General features: G+C 37.4%; 2 protein-coding genes across 2 annotated transcripts; both read right to left on the reverse strand.

Annotated features, from left to right (window-relative positions):
• Positions 1–412: 412 nt before the first annotated feature.
• sac3d1 (SAC3 domain containing 1) lies at positions 413–5,570 on the reverse strand. Its single transcript, XM_042007339.1, has 4 exons — positions 5,497–5,570; positions 3,400–3,820; positions 2,985–3,267; positions 413–1,384 (listed from the first exon to the last, which is right to left on the reverse strand). The coding sequence occupies exons 1-4, from the start codon at positions 5,523–5,525 to the stop codon at positions 918–920; spliced, it is 1,200 nt and encodes a 399-aa protein (XP_041863273.1). The 5' UTR covers positions 5,526–5,570; the 3' UTR covers positions 413–917.
• Positions 5,571–7,357: 1,787 nt separating this feature from the next.
• On the reverse strand, positions 7,358–12,915 carry haus8 (HAUS augmin like complex subunit 8). Its single transcript, XM_042006424.1, has 10 exons — positions 12,806–12,915; positions 12,431–12,495; positions 11,589–11,650; positions 11,091–11,217; positions 10,793–10,903; positions 10,046–10,149; positions 9,725–9,883; positions 8,304–8,445; positions 7,853–7,994; positions 7,358–7,586 (listed from the first exon to the last, which is right to left on the reverse strand). The coding sequence occupies exons 1-10, from the start codon at positions 12,868–12,870 to the stop codon at positions 7,460–7,462; spliced, it is 1,104 nt and encodes a 367-aa protein (XP_041862358.1). The 5' UTR covers positions 12,871–12,915; the 3' UTR covers positions 7,358–7,459.
• Positions 12,916–15,543: the final 2,628 nt, after the last annotated feature.

Consider the following 15,543-nt stretch of genomic DNA (forward strand, 5'->3'; position numbering starts at 1 on the left):
GGCGACTGAAGAGGCGATCCCCGTCAGGCAGCGCTTCTGTCACGTTGGTGCGTCCTGTGCTCGCCCCGCACTCCTCTGCTGAGGCAGCGTGACAGAAGAGCGCCGCAAGAAACGGCACACTCAAATTACTTACATTTCCCCTTCTAATTCTTCAGATAACAATTTAAACGGTTTAATACCTCCATAATGTGATCTTTCTATTTTGAAATATCCAGTGTAATACCAAACCATGTGAAAATTAAAAGGGTTGCCACAGCAAATATCTCTTATAAATGATTTCTTTTGTACTTTCGGGGTGCAGTGAAGGCGGGTACGGGTATATGCTGCCCTCAAGTGGCAAATAGACATAGATGCAATAGCCACACTAACACCTCAGTTCACCGAACTATATGTAATGAAACGTTTACATAAATGATTCCGTGTTTATTTTATATAATGTTGCATTGATTAAAATAAATTAACAGTGCAGCACATTACATTTTTCTACCGTTTTAATCAAATACTGAAAAGAGAAGTACAAATAAATCAGTCAATATGACCAGGAAATGGTAATAATATAAAAAGCATTTCACAGCTTACAGTTTTCAGAGCACAAATGTCTGAGTTCAGACTCTGGACTGGACTAAATTCAAAGTATTTCACAGATTAAACATGCAGCTGTGTGGACATTGTAGAAAGAAGTAATAGACGGGGGACAGCTGTAAATTGAGAGGAAGACTGATTGACCTTTAACCTTCAACTTGCTGGTTTAATCACCAACTTTCCTAGTTTACATGTCAACGTTCCCTCAAGCATGACTTTTTTTTGGCAACTTAAACTGAGGCCGAAAAAACAAAAACTTGTCCTCAAGATCTCTGTGCAACAGATCAGTTTCCCTATTTCGCAAAGCATTACATTGATTGAATATTTCTTCAGTTTTAAGAACAGCCATGAATGATGTTCTCAATGGTAAGATTTCTCTGTTTCTCAGACACTATGCTGTGATACACTTTACAGTGCAATCTGCCTTGTTCAGGCTCAGTGAAAGCAGCTTTGGAAAAAACCACTTGGCTTTCTTGATTAACCACCACGCCATATGCCTTACAAAGTTGAGAAGTGAGAGCCACGTCCAAGGACAAGAGTTGAGCCAGCCTGTTGAGAGGAAAGCAGCAGTTGCGGCTGTTGTATCCGTGGCTGTATATAAGCAGTAGATCTCTTCGGCATGCCACCAGGTGACGGTGCAGAGCACAGGCCTGCAAGAAGTTCAGTCTCTGAGCCAATCGGAACAAGCGTACAGGGTTTCTCTCCAGAAAAGCTTGGTTCAGTGAAAGAGCGAGTGAGATGGAAGGAGTGCTGCGGAGGGACTCCGGGAGTTCCATAATGTGCTGTATGGCACGAGGTGAACCTGCAAAGCAAGCACAGAGATATTATTTTGGAAGTGTCACGCTAGTGAAGAACATGCATGACATCTTTCTAAAGAAAGGATATTTTAATCTGTTGATAACAGTAAAAAAAAAAAAAAAATACAGAGCTCTAAATACTAGAATGCATGCCATTTAACATAGAAAGGTTATAGAAAAAGTTCTTAAATTTAAACATGATATTTTAAATATATCTTAAGAAATTCAAAAATTACCATTTATGTACAAGCATAAAATTTTGATAAAATTAAATCAAATACAGACAAAATATACCCTAGAACAGAGCTCCAATTACACCAGAGCTTTTGGGGAAATTTTGCTGGGCGTGCACGGTGACTTTGCACATCATGTGCATGTGCATTTATATTAGTGCACATAGCACGGTCAAAAATATTGCTACTAGCAGAAAAGAAAAAAACAAAAAACAAAAAACATAAGGAAAACAGACACATTTGGAGGATTTAATTAATGAAATAAAATAAATAAATAAAACACAAAGCTGTCAGACTATTGCTATTCTTTTCAATACACATCAGGAACCTTTCTGAAAAATAAAATGTAACCTGAAAGTGAACTATTTTTAGGGCTCCCCCTCAAAGTATCAGCTGAATGTCCTTAGGGGAGCTCTTGTGCCTTTCAGGGCAGCCGAGCTCCCCTTAGCCACCCCGTAATCCAAACCCTGCCCTAGACACATATACTGGAACTTTTCACTAGTATGTTGTTGCAGCTTCGGCATGTTTGTCAACCATCTATTATCTTTTGCCTGTTGCTGATCATTTCTGCCACTTTTCCATTGCTGTGCAAAATGACTTCTTTAAAAGTAATTTAATGCTTGTTTAATATTATAAAAGATAGATTTCTGCTTTCTTCAAAGGATTTTTAATGGAATTTGAGGATTGTTAGCCTGTTTAAAAGAGCCCATCTGTTTCCTTTCAACATCTTTTTTCTGTGTTGTTGGATTAGTGTTTTGGGTTGTTTCTGCTGAAACACTGAAGACTTTCTGATTACACTCCGTTTCCCTGACACTGGCAAACCTGTTTTGCTTTAAAATATGTTGGTAATGTACCGATTTCATCCTTCCTTTGACAAATTCAGTGAGTCCACTCCCAGAGGCAACAAAGAAAGCTACACGAACAGATATAACCTTTTCACTGCAGGTGGGAGATTTTTCTTAATAAACATTATATTTAGAAACAATAGGAAGGACCACGTTCCAAAAAAAATCTCAGCTTTTTTTCCCTGTCCTTATAACTACAAAGTCAAAGATTGACAGTTTTGCACTTCATTACCGGCCAGACTTGGTGTCTGCTCTTTACTAATGAAGCCCTTCTTTTAGCATGTAGATTATGATACAGGATAATACTATGACCCTGAATTAGACATCTCATTTTATCGTAGGTGGTGATTTTTTTTCCACATTCACCAACATCCACAGATCTTTTTCACTTAGTTTCTTTCAAGTGATATTCATCAAAGCGGTGCTAATAACTTTGTCTTGAGTAGATTTTGTATTATGTCCCTACATGCAACAAGATGCTTTGACATATGTAACCTCTGCGCTAAGTATTAAAGAAAGCTACCAACCCAAGTTGTACAGCAAACCAAGAGCATGGAACTCTTCTTGGTTGGGATGTGCCTCTGTTCCAGTTGCGTAACAATCCAACAGCCAGCTCAGGTATTCTTGTAGGTGCCTGTCATTTATGCATGGGTCATACATCTGCAGGGGCTCGCCACAAAGATGATAAGAAGCATAGATGAGGAAGCGCACTGTCCGCTCTAATATAGCCACGCAGTCCAACCCAGAAATCCTCTGAATGATCATATCCTGCTTCACACTACGCAGCCGATCAAAGACAAAGTTATACACCTGCAAGACAAGAATGCATGTTTAGAAGTTTTGACGTGACAGTGATTACAACTTCCATATTACAATGTTTGTGTTGGTTTCAAAACACATTAATGATTTCAGAATAAACTAAATTCACCCCAAAATACTTGCCTCCGTCCATGGATGTAGATTATGCGAGGCTACAATGTCATCAATCAGGTAGCAGACAGTTTTCAACAATACAGACGGCGGTCTGAGGTCAGATGGGTTTGTGGCATCTTTCCCAGCAGCTGGTCTAGAATACTCTTTTACAGCACGCAAGCGGTCTCCTCTTGGCCTCCGGTCTTTCTCTGTCCCTGGCACCATTTCAAAACGGTGAAGGCGCTTCTGAGTCTCACGGTTCTGCAGTTCTTGAGTAGGGCACATGGTCTGGCAGGTCCCTTTGGGCACCGTTTCCTTTAACTGCTGCTGAAGTCTCTGCTCATCTTCTTCTGACTCCGTCACTTGGGGTTTGCTTTCGTTTCGACATTGCTCTTTGCTCCTCTGTCTCCACTGTGCTCTTGATGGTGCACCACTCCTCTGAGAGTGAAATCTGTTCATTAGTAGACAGTTTTATCAGTGATTCTTTATGTGGTTTAATATGAAACAGATCCACACTTCTAAATGCAAGGGCACAAGCAGCTTCTTCTCTACTGGAGCCACACATACAAAATACAATTTTGAAAAAGTTCATCAGATTTCAAAACTTTCTGCATTTATGTGCCATAAAACCCAACATGTAACTGTATCAGCAAGACATAGTGCACTTATTTTAACAGCTACACAAAATTAATCAAACAAGAATTGAGAATAGTTTTTTTTTCTACCTTTTAAGCTAAATACTAACAATGGAACAATTGCCTTAATCCATGTTTGCAAAGTTGAATCACATTTTATCAATTTCATGTCCTAAATGCTATACGCATTACAGTTTCTTAACTATTAATATTTAACTCATTGAAGCACTCCTTTAAAAAGAAGCATTTACTCACAGACACCATCAGAATATAATTCCATTATAAATTTAAAGGCGGCCTCTTTGGAGAAGTTCAAATTGTGACCAAAAAGTTTTTCTCATTGATCTGCTCCTAGTTTCCATATTTATATAACTAGACTTTATTGTGAGTGGGTGTGTAAAGGGTACTTCTAACTAGCTATCGTCTTTTGTTTTATGCCAGTGTAATGAACAGACATCTGCCAATTGGTTTGTGGGTCGTTCCCTTTTTGTACCCATTATTTTCACTCTACTTTTAAATACAACTTATGTGAAAACCTTGACCTGAATTACCAAGTGTTTACTCCACAGAATTAGCACAAATTCCTTTTTAAGTCGGGTGGAGTGGAGCGGATGGAGAAGACTACCAGAAAATTGGAGAGGGAAAAGTGCAAAAGAGACAGAAGTTGAAATGTAATACAATCACTTGAGTTAGAAATTAGCTTTAATATCTATAGCTTTTGAGGCCCTTGTCGGAAATCGTACAACTTTCATCTCAACCTTTTGTACGGCTCACCCCCTTGATGTAGGTTCAGGTAAAAACAGCAAATTACAACATCAATGGTTACAGTATGCATTACCTGAGGGCTGTAAGTAATAATTTGGTTCTTACTTTGAGTGGGCAATAATAACGATAATGGAGGCTTCTGAGGAATTACAAAGCACCCTATATGTAAAGGGAAATAAAGTTGCAATGATAAAATAGGGAGAAAAAGCTTCGCCAATTGAATATGAACAGACTCAAATTGGTGTGGCTTTGAGGATAAATGCAGATGCAAGTATTCTAGGGAAAATACACTATGCCGAACCCCTCTGTGGCTGCCTGGAAAAGCCAATACTGTCCAATCTGTTCCCAAACCGCTCTTATACTTCAGACCTGATACCAGCCTAGCCTGGTCTGGGGCAGGCCAGATGCACAGAATTACCGTAATCCTCGTGCTAACCTATGCACCAATGCTTTTGTAAAACAAAATCAATGATAGTTTGAGCCAGGATACCCAGAAACTCACATTTTAATCAGCTAACTAGGTTTTGTGAAAAAGCTTTCTGGTACATAGCCTTTAACAAAATACAACCTGCTAGCCACCAGGCTAACAACAGAGAGACTATACTGGTAGCAATCTGAAAAATTGCGTAGGTTTGAGGGCACAAACTGGCATTCAAAATGTAATTTATTCCCTTCCTCTCTACGAAAAGCATAATAAGATAGTAGTAAATGCCATATTTATACTCACATGCGACGATCTCCTCTTCTGCGGTTCATTGGTTTGTCCGAATTTGCTTGTCGTCGCTTTCCAGCAGCAGCCAATCAAAATTACCCATTTATGTTTGGATAAGACGTCACATCCGGGACAAGACATCGGGTTTATGTACGAAGCACAATTTTCTAAAAGAGTTATGCAAAATATCGTTTCAGATATTCTCACTTTCATCTTGTGTTAGTTTTCTGTCACCATCTCTTATTTTAATTGGTCGGTTTTTACCCGTGTCTTAAATCAACTGTAAAATAAAATAAATAAAAAAGTATCTTATGAGCCTTTCTTTTCTCTTGGTTACCTTGTTAGGCTTCCTTATTCATGAAAATATTGATTTTAATGTTTTGGTATAGGCATTATTTTTTTTTTTATTTTTAGTATGCCCCTCGGTAAAAAAAAAAAAAAAAAAGAAAAAAACGTCTAACTGACCTCATGAGAATCATGTAAATGAAGTGTTTGTATTTCCCATTACTGAGGGGTATTAGAACACATTTCCCTAAATGTGAAAAAAAGCCTGTTTTTTTGTACTGACCTTGGCATAAATAGCTCAAAACATGTCTTGATGTCACTAACTCTTGTAATGGCGAGCCTTGTGATTCCAGGGGTCATATGGATGACATTTGCAGCAGCTGACCTGCCATGTGCATCAGAAGGTGCTACCTCCAAGAGATTTTACCATCTTTGGGTTTGATTCTTCCAGGGGTAACAACTTCTCTAACAGTAACCTTGTCAGACTCATTAGATGTGTCTTCTGGATGATACTCCATATCGTCTTACTCCTCAGAAAGCCCCTCATCTGTATCACTTTTTTTACTTATTTTCACCAAACCTTTTATCCAGAACTTGGTTCACTGAAAATGTTCTTCTCATTTTTGCATACTGCAAATTGGAGATGTGCACTCTGCATGCCACCAATTTTTTACTGAATAATGGACATGCCCAGCTTTGTTTTGTTTGTGTGCAGGTATACAGGAAAACAATGAATGAAGAGAATCCCATAAAGCTCACATGACTGGCAGAGGAGCAGGCTGTCACTGTGTCGGATGGCAGTGCACTTATTGATTTCAGTTTTGGCTCTAATTAATGCTTTATAATCTTATTTTTACAACTGGGTCAAAACTGACCCGAACAACACAAAGGTTATAATTTCAGCAAAAGCATTTTTTAATTTAGAGAAAAACTTTTTTTTTGCATTATATTGATGAAATAGAGGTTATTAAAGTCAAAAAGCATCGGTGCAATAATTTTTTTTTTTTTTTTAAAAGTCATTTAAACCCTAAAACCGGGTCAGTGCCAACCCAAATACAAGAGGATTGTTAATATATTTTGCCTCAGTGTGCGTCCATACTAATTATTTTCACATTATCTAAGAATAATAAGATGCACCCAGAGTATTAATTTAATTAATTTTGAATAGCTTTGAAAGTCTTGAGGATCATCAACATGTCATCTGGTAAAACTGAGACGAGCCTTAATGTTTTTTTTGTTCAGCAGTGGTTTTCCCCTGAATGGCTAAAGAAAAACAAATGAACAACACAAGATTTTGAAGTGGCCTAGTCCTGACCTGAATCCTACTGAGATGCTGTGGCATGACCATAAAAAAAATGCAGTTTGTGCTCAAAAACCCTCCAATGTGGCTGAATTACAACAATTCTACAAAGACAAGTGGGCAAAAATTCCTCCACAGCTCTGTAAAAGACTCATTGCAAGGTTTTGCAAATGCTTGATTGCAGGTGTTGCTGCTAAAGGGTGGCTCAAACAGTTATTAGGACCTAAACCGCAATAAATAACAACCTAAAGAAGTGTTCATTAAAAGAAAAGAAAAAAAAAACAATTTTACCATTAAAAATGATTTTATTCATTTTATTGAGCCTGTATGCAGGTAATTTGTTAAATTTTTAAATAGTACATCTACTGAATATCCCATGCTTTGCAGCATTCCTCACTGTTTGGGCCGGAAAAGCTCACTGGTTCTTGAACTACCAAGCTGCTCTTCCTCCAAAACCTGTTGAACGTGGACTGACTGACGACAAACCAACGACGACAGCTCCAGCAGCTCTGAGAATGTTCTTTAAAAAAAAAAAAAAAAAAAAAAAAAAAAAAAAATTCATTACAAATGCACTGGACAATTAGTAGGGTTCAAGTACTCTAAACAGGAGTTCTCAAACTTTGAGGCCAGGGTTCCCTTACAGGGAAAAAAAAATTGCCAAGGATGCCCATCATAAACCTGATGGGAAACTTTAAAAATATTACCCCTTTTGCCCAATTACTAGCAAAAATTGAGCAAAAATAAAAATACCACTATTATTTGCACTATAAACTTACTTGTACCTACCTTGACAGTTGCTGACTGACATCTTTTGAGGTCATCTTCATGTCCCTAAGGCACTCTAAAGATGTACTGTTGTCTGCGTGGTCTCCCTGCGTGCACCCCAGCAACGATTTCTCCGTTTCCTTCAGGTAAGCCTCTGATTTATCTAAACAAGTAAAAAAAAAAAAAAAAAAAATTAAAAATCTGGTTATTTAGCATGCATCATCAGTTTCTGCAAAGTCAACACAATCTTGTTGGATGAGTAGAAAAGTAAATATTTGGAAAGAATCTATCAGCACGGCTATAAATGCTAGAAGTTAGCATTTCACATTGTTGAGGACAATTTGATCAAAACATTGATAATTAACTTCTCAGCCAAAGCTTTTATCAAAAGCAACTTACAAGTTAGATTAAGCAGTCAATGACATTATTGTATACATAGATTTAACTTATTAGTTTTAAACATAGTAATTACCCAGAAATTCTTTTCCGTCCCCATCAATATAGAAATTCTTGACGGGCAAATCATGGCGGGTGGTGTCAACAGCTGCTGCAAAAATCTTATAGTCCTTTGTGAACTTCTTGGCAGCTTCTGCCACAGGAGTCAGTGTTTCAATCTGAGGAAAAATAACAAGCTGCATGTCAATCGTACATGTGTGCCATCTTAAAAAATATACACAAATATACTATCGTCATGATAAAAAAAAAATACACCATGTCATCATTCATTGTTTACATAATAAAAACAGCAGAATTGCTGTGTGGAAAAACACAAACAAAATTGACAAAAAGTTATTCCAAGATAAATGTGACTTTATGGCTGTATTTTCAGGAAATGAAAAACAGGAGACCACACGGGCTTCAGGGAGTAGCTGAAACACGTAAAAGTAAAGAAATTACATGACATCTGGTCTTACAAGAAAATTCTAACATAATAGATTAAGTGTAAACACAGTTTGAACTTTTGTGGGCTAAGACACAACACAAATGCTGATGTCAGCACTCAAATGTTTGCAAGTACTCACAGGATTTGTTCTTACCCAAGAACACATACTGGATAAAAAAAATATAGATGAATGCCACAATATTTATATAAAGTTTGCAACTAGGACTTAAGAACAAATTTGTATGAAAGAACTTTTGGTGAATGAGGCTCATTGTCCTGTTGCCAACCTAGTTCCTGCCAAGCTAACAACTGGCCTCGTATAATTTGGTACACAGAAGTGTCCAGGTCATGTCCAAAGGAGAATGTTCCAAAAGTCTTGCGGTTTGTTCAGATGGAGCTTTGCAAATCTACAATGTGCTGGCAGGGTCTTTTTAAGAGAAAAGAGGCTTACACCTGGGAACTTTTCAAGAAGCCATACAAACTCAGTCTTTCTCAAATCATCAACTTTAACATTTTAAATGCTGAATGAGACCTGTAGAGTCTGAGATGTAGCTCGAGTTTTTGCAGCACTGCAGGATTTGTCCTTGGATGAACTTACCGGATGTCCAGTCCTGACAAGATTTGAAGTTGCCCTGAATGATTTTAACTTTTAAATATTGCAGCTGTTAAGCCTAATTAATAGGCAAAACAGCTGCTTCTCTAAGATTATTACTGACATTTTTCCTCCTCACTACACACTCGATCTTCCTCACTACTTTTCCTTTACACACAACCTTAATGGAGGTATTCACACTTGTCGATGACCAGTTAATCATGTGCATTTTACTGGCAGCACCTACGCTGTTTGTCCCAGTGCAGCTATGCACAATTTTACCTTTCATGCTAATGAGTGCAAACTAGGGCATGAAAGCAATGTTTTCTTTTGTTTAATTAGTCAAATGATTTTACTGGAAAATTAAAGCTACAAAAACTGAATATTGATTTAAAAAAAAAAGGAAAAATGTCCTGACCTGCAAATCCAACTGTTCGTCCAGCAGCCTTTTCCTCTCTGCCAGAAGATAATGGCGCTTCTTTTCCTTAACCTCATTATGCAGCCTCTCCTCTTCCTCCATCTCTTGCAACAGCCTCACCTCTGCCTCAGCTTTAAATTTTGCAGTGTTGCTCTCCATCTAAAAACATGCAAGACATACAAATACACCAAAAATATTTTCTTTCTAATAATGAAAAACAGGCACAGAGGAGCATGTTCTTGTTAATGTTATTGTACTGAATGTAGAAGATACACTGAAAGATATTTACAGCAAACATCAGAAACAGTTAAACCATCAAACCTTTGCAGTGAGGTAGGCCAATAAAAATGTTTCCATCTCAACCATCCTCTTCTCAACCTCAGGATTTCTCTCCGGCTTGACTGGATTTTCCGTCACCGTTTTATCTTGGAAAAGTAGATTGAAAATAAAAATGTTAGTGATCAATCCCTTTTTAAAAATAACACTCAGTAGCTATGTTTATATGGAGCACGTTTAATCCGATTGAACATCCAATCAGAATAAAAATACATCATATAAACATGTCAGCTGATCCGATTGGCCTCAATCGGAAAGAATTTTCAATCCAATCGAGAGAGGAGGTTTAAACCTTTTTACAAGTGGATCAGCAGGAAAAAATAACCATGTATACAGTCATTCAGATGGTTTTGTGGTACATGTTTCTGTGCATGCTTTAACCAGGTGGAGGCTACACGATGTCATGAATTTCAGGGAAGACTTGAAAAATGGCGGCAGCAAAACAGAATGGGACTGTGGTGGCCATGTTTAAGAGTTAAGGACGATTTTGATAGTCCTAAAGTTATTATTAAAAAAAAAAAAAAAAAAAAAAGATATACGTCTACCGAACTATTACGTACTGCGCATGTCAAAAACATTACGATGATAACAATGATCTTTCCATTATGTAAATACAACTGATCAGATCACTTTATCAAGTGTCCATGTAAACATGTCTGATCAGACTGATTTTGATAATCGATAGATAAAATATTTCTCCATTTAAAAAGGTAGCTAGTGGGTTTTGTTTACCTTTAATGACTGAAATATCAAAATCTGGTCGAAAACAGTGACCATCTGAGAAAGTGGACTGCAGAACACTTTTTCCAAGAAGCATCGGATCAGGTTCACGAGACATCATCGCTGCAAGATAGATACCATGAGTATGTACATTTTAATGTTATATACAATCAGAATGCAGAGGAAATAAGTTATTGAAGACCTTGACTCTGAGTTTGGTTTAACTGAATATGATTATGGATCTTCTATGAAGGCAGACAACACTGTTACAGTGTTGCGTTATGAAACAAAGCAATATAGCTATACTCACACGTTGCAAGGGCCTGTGGGATCACCGAGCGTCTTGGTGGGGTACCCACCTTTGGTTTGGCACCAGTGGGTTTAGGTGAGCAAGACCGAAGAGGCACAGAAATCGAGTCGTTGGTCAGCGAGTTGCTCTGTAAATGTAGATGGGGATGCAAAAAGCTTAAAAGGCAGCAGTGACAGAGATGATACAGAGATAGATCCTCGATGCATACACAGGTCAAAAAAAGAGCAGCAGTGGCTCAGGTGACAGAGCGGGTTGTCCGATGATCGGAGGGTTGGCAGTACGATTCCTGCACCCCCTTGCTTCTTGTGTCGGTGGTGGACGGAGAGGCCAAAGGCACAGATTGGCTGCTACGTTTCTATCAGCTACATCTACACATGTAGCTGACCATCACTAAGTATTAATTTGGAGTGAATGAATAATGTAAAGCACTCTGGTTGCCTTGAAAAGCGTTATAAAAATCTAAGCCATCATTATTATTAAATAATATAAGAGCATTACCTTTGAAAGAGATGTCTTCTCAACAGCTTGTAGATAACGAGACTTGACAACAGTACCACTTGCTAAAACAAATAAGGACATTTTTAAAAAGGTATTAAGTTAGTTGTTCTAAATTTTGTTGCATTTATAAAACATATGTGGGAACTAGGCTGAAAACTTGATCTAGGTTCATTTGTCAATTCCTTTTGGAAGAAAATCATTTTAATAATCTGTGACAGCAGATGTCAAGCTAAATGTTAGCACTTAGTAAGACATTAGTATGGAGGACCGCACATAAATGTTTGCTGAGCATTCAACATGTTGGGAAAATTCCGTACAAGGTAAAAAGATCCCGTCGTTGGTTTTGAAAGTTTCTGTGACCACAGATGATTCACAGCTGTCATCTTCCATTGCTGGACAATAACAATGACTATTTTATGAATACAAGGCTGATGAGCCACTCTAGAGAAATCTAGATGATGGCTGACAACCCTGTTTTTTTTTTTTTTTTTTTTTTGTTTTTTTTATGCATAATGAATTTAGCAAAATGTAATAAAATTTAGAGGGCAAATCTGACAATCATTTAAAGCTTACATGTAAATGTAAAAGTACAGTAATATATCAAATGTTTAAAATGATAGATTTTAGTGCTTTTGCATTTGAAAATACTTGATGGCTGCTTGATGCCTGCAACAGGTTCAACAATTTTTTTAATACGTTTCCCCTCTCTCCCTTCTACTTAATGGAGTTATTTTTTCCAATTGAAGTTGTGGTTATTAAGACTTGAATTATAATGAATGATGTCTTCCAAATGCAGGATCACTAAAACAGATTATCTGTTGAGAAGTTATGCAAATACTTACATTTAACAGTTTTCTTTCCAGCGCCACTGTTGTTGGCTTTGTTAGCGGTACTGCCACCTTTCGAACTAAGGACATTAGAAGTAGCTGTCAGCTTAGAAGCTAACTCTAGTAACTCCAAACTGTTTCATAGCATAAACTGTCCTCTAAATTCAAAGACAAGCTATAATGTTCTGTTTAGCTGTAGTAATTTCACAGAAATATACAGGGAGTTCATTCAAGAGCTTCATAAACTACTTAACGCTTAACAGGATGTCGCGCGGCCTAAAAAGACTGAGCTCCGTTATGTTTACACCATTAAATTCCACGTAATCATGACATAAATGTGCAAATTATGCGACTGTAACTTAGGAATAATAATAATTTAAAAAAATGTACCTTTTTGGGTCGACTGGGGCACTTTTAAAAGTACTTGGCGCTGTTGTTATTCTTCTCGACGCCATGGTGTTTTGAAGCAGACCGCCTGTACGTCGACTATGTGGGTCCGCACCATTTATTTCCTGGTCGACCCGGCGGCGAGCCGGGTGGGCGGAATCTTCAATCCATTTAAACTGGGCGATCAGCTGGGGCATCAGCAGGATGACCCGCTCTGATCCGACGGCTTGTTGGCTAGAATGCCCCCTTTTTAACACATGGGTGGAATAAACAAATCAGAGATTTTCGATACACTAAGAAAATGTTCCAAACTGATAAATAATGTCGATGTGTGGGCTTTATTTGTCCAGTAGATAACTTCATAATAATATGAATATTCAAACAACTTCTGCTGATTTTATGATTCTTTTCAACTGATCTAGCCAGCAAAGTTATGATTCATTCCAACTAATTGTCCCTACATGAGACTTACAATGGACACCGTTGCACTTTGTTGACTGCAACCTGAAAGAAATGCGTACAAAATTGTTTTATAATTAACTTTTTAAAATATTTTATAAACAATTTAGACCTGAAAGATCCATGCTTATTTTGTTTGAATAAAGCCTCTTTTCACCGGCAAACACAAACTCCTCCTCCCCCCCTTGTCATCACGTCTCTCCTGGTCATCACCTGCCTGACAGTAAAGGAGCGGACCCTGTGAATCGGTAGGTACTTTGTTCCGGTCTTTTTATTCTTTCTCTGCTGGTTCGCAGAGACGTACATAAGTGCATACCGCCATCTACTGTAATGGAGTAGGTAAAGCCAGAATTGTTGTCAATTTACATCAACTACTCCAAATTAAGAAATGCTAATTTAATCTTAACACTATACCATACTAGTATATCATTATCCTGCACTTTATTTTATTTATTAAAGATGATTTATTATTGACTATAAACAATACATAAATTTATGATCAACTTTATAATTTTTGTAAGCTTTTATTTTTCTCATTGGGTTATATAATACTGAACTATGTTTTTTTTTTTTGTTTGTTTTTTACAATACTGCTTTTCACATTGCACAATAATCTGTAGCATAGTTATTTGATTTATCACTCACTTGACTATTTTGAAACATTACACACAATTTTACTTTATTTATCTAGTAATCTTTGTCCTTTATTCTTATTGCCAAGCAGTTTTACAACCACTATATTGTAAATACTATGTGTGTTATTTGCTCTGTCTAAACCAAAATTATTCGCAATATAATGTGGAGGTGTTATTTAAAAGTATTCTTGAATATTATAACTAATCAAATTAATAAAGTAGTATTCTTATTCTTTTTCACTTCTGAAAGATCAAATCCTTGTCATCTTACAGAATGGGCTATTGCCAGTTAATCAGTTGTGTTATGAAATGTTGCACACGTTAATGGTCCGCCAATCTTGCCGGTCTGCTAACCACTAGATGGGTGTAAGGGTATTCACTTTCAGTGAAAATATGATGATCCTGTCAAGTAAAACTTAGAATGAATATATGTTTACATTTGTGCACACTGAACAAAACTTAATGATTTAAGAATGGCAAAATTCCTTTTTTTTATCTGTAAGGTGAAGCAATAGACAAGTCCCTCCCTGCAGATATTGATCACCACAATGACAGATATCAGTTGTGCACAAAGTTTCTAAACACACTCAACTGGAGCATGGAATTTTAGCCCATGGAAAGCATGCAACATCAAAACTTAATGCATGTACCTGCATGTGTTTGTCTTCATCCTGTATGTGGCTATCTACTTAGTGAGGTCTCTTATGAGCAGTTTAGTGGCAGCTTGTGTGCACTTGTCTTAGAGAACATAATGGATGTTGATCCTACCTGTTAAAGCTAGTCTCTGACAATGAGAAGGACAATAGGAAGTAAGTAGGTGTGGTACTCATGGCAAACATGAGTTTGCAACTCCTGTTTTAATTCACTTCTGCAGACACAGCAAGGTGAAACACTTAGTGGGCATTTAAACCTTTCTAGTGATGCAGAAACTCTTAATATGGGTATAAAAGAGCAAAAATAGTCACCATTTTCTTCTGTTGTTGGAATCATATGCTATAAAAGCCAACAATAAGTGTAATGTTGGCTTGATTATTTGTAGCTCTTTTAATATAGTGCATCTGCTGGATAACATCCAGGTGTTGGGACTAGTTATATTCTGACCTTTCAATTTAATGAATTTTTGTGATAAAGGTTGGACATTTGGGTTTGACATGCTCCATTTGTGCATGTGTCCAAAATTTGTGTGTGTGTGAGTGAGTGAGAGAGAGAGACAGAGAGAGAGAGAGAGAGAGAGACAGAGAGACATCCTTACCCTACATTATCAGTCTGTGAGAAGGCTGGGTCTTATCATGGCTCTCTCTCCTCTCTCAGAGTAATGAAACCCTGAGGCTGGCTGCATGCTTCTGTCCATCTTTCACCACCAGGCAATGCCAGGACCAATGACTGCTTTGAGACTGACAAGAAGTGCTGTTAGCATGAAATAAGCCATAGAAACTATTAGATTTAAGCTGTAAAACCATAAATATTATGATGATAAATTTATTTCCTTTTGCTCTTTTCTAAACTAAAATTCAAGATTTTGTTTCAGGTTGAGAGGCTGAAGTAAAAGAGAGAAGTGCATGTTGAAAGACAGCATTATAAGAAGTCACTAAGTATGTGAATAAGACTCCTTGTCTCCTTTTTGAGCTCACCTCTCTTTCCTTTCCC

This window comes from Melanotaenia boesemani, chromosome 14, assembly GCF_017639745.1.
Source record: "Melanotaenia boesemani isolate fMelBoe1 chromosome 14, fMelBoe1.pri, whole genome shotgun sequence".
Classification (NCBI taxonomy): domain Eukaryota; kingdom Metazoa; phylum Chordata; class Actinopteri; order Atheriniformes; family Melanotaeniidae; genus Melanotaenia; species Melanotaenia boesemani.

Excerpts from the sequence above, each read along its gene's own strand:
- haus8 (XM_042006424.1), bottom strand. The coding sequence starts at position 12,870 with ATGGCGTCGAGAAGAATAACAACAGCGCCAAGTACTTTTAAAAGTGCC. Across the intron at positions 11,218-11,588 it reads AGAAGACATCTCTTTCAAAG|AGCAACTCGCTGACCAACGA; the intron begins GTAATGCTCTTA and ends CTACATTTACAG. Across the intron at positions 7,587-7,852 it reads GTCAGTCAGCAACTGTCAAG|AACATTCTCAGAGCTGCTGG; the intron begins GTAGGTACAAGT and ends TTTTTTTTAAAG.
- sac3d1 (XM_042007339.1), bottom strand. The coding sequence starts at position 5,525 with ATGAACCGCAGAAGAGGAGATCGTCGCAT. Across the intron at positions 3,821-5,496 it reads AGAAGAGGAGATCGTCGCAT|ATTTCACTCTCAGAGGAGTG; the intron begins GTGAGTATAAAT and ends ACTAATGAACAG. Across the intron at positions 3,268-3,399 it reads ATCTACATCCATGGACGGAG|GTGTATAACTTTGTCTTTGA; the intron begins GCAAGTATTTTG and ends CTTGTCTTGCAG.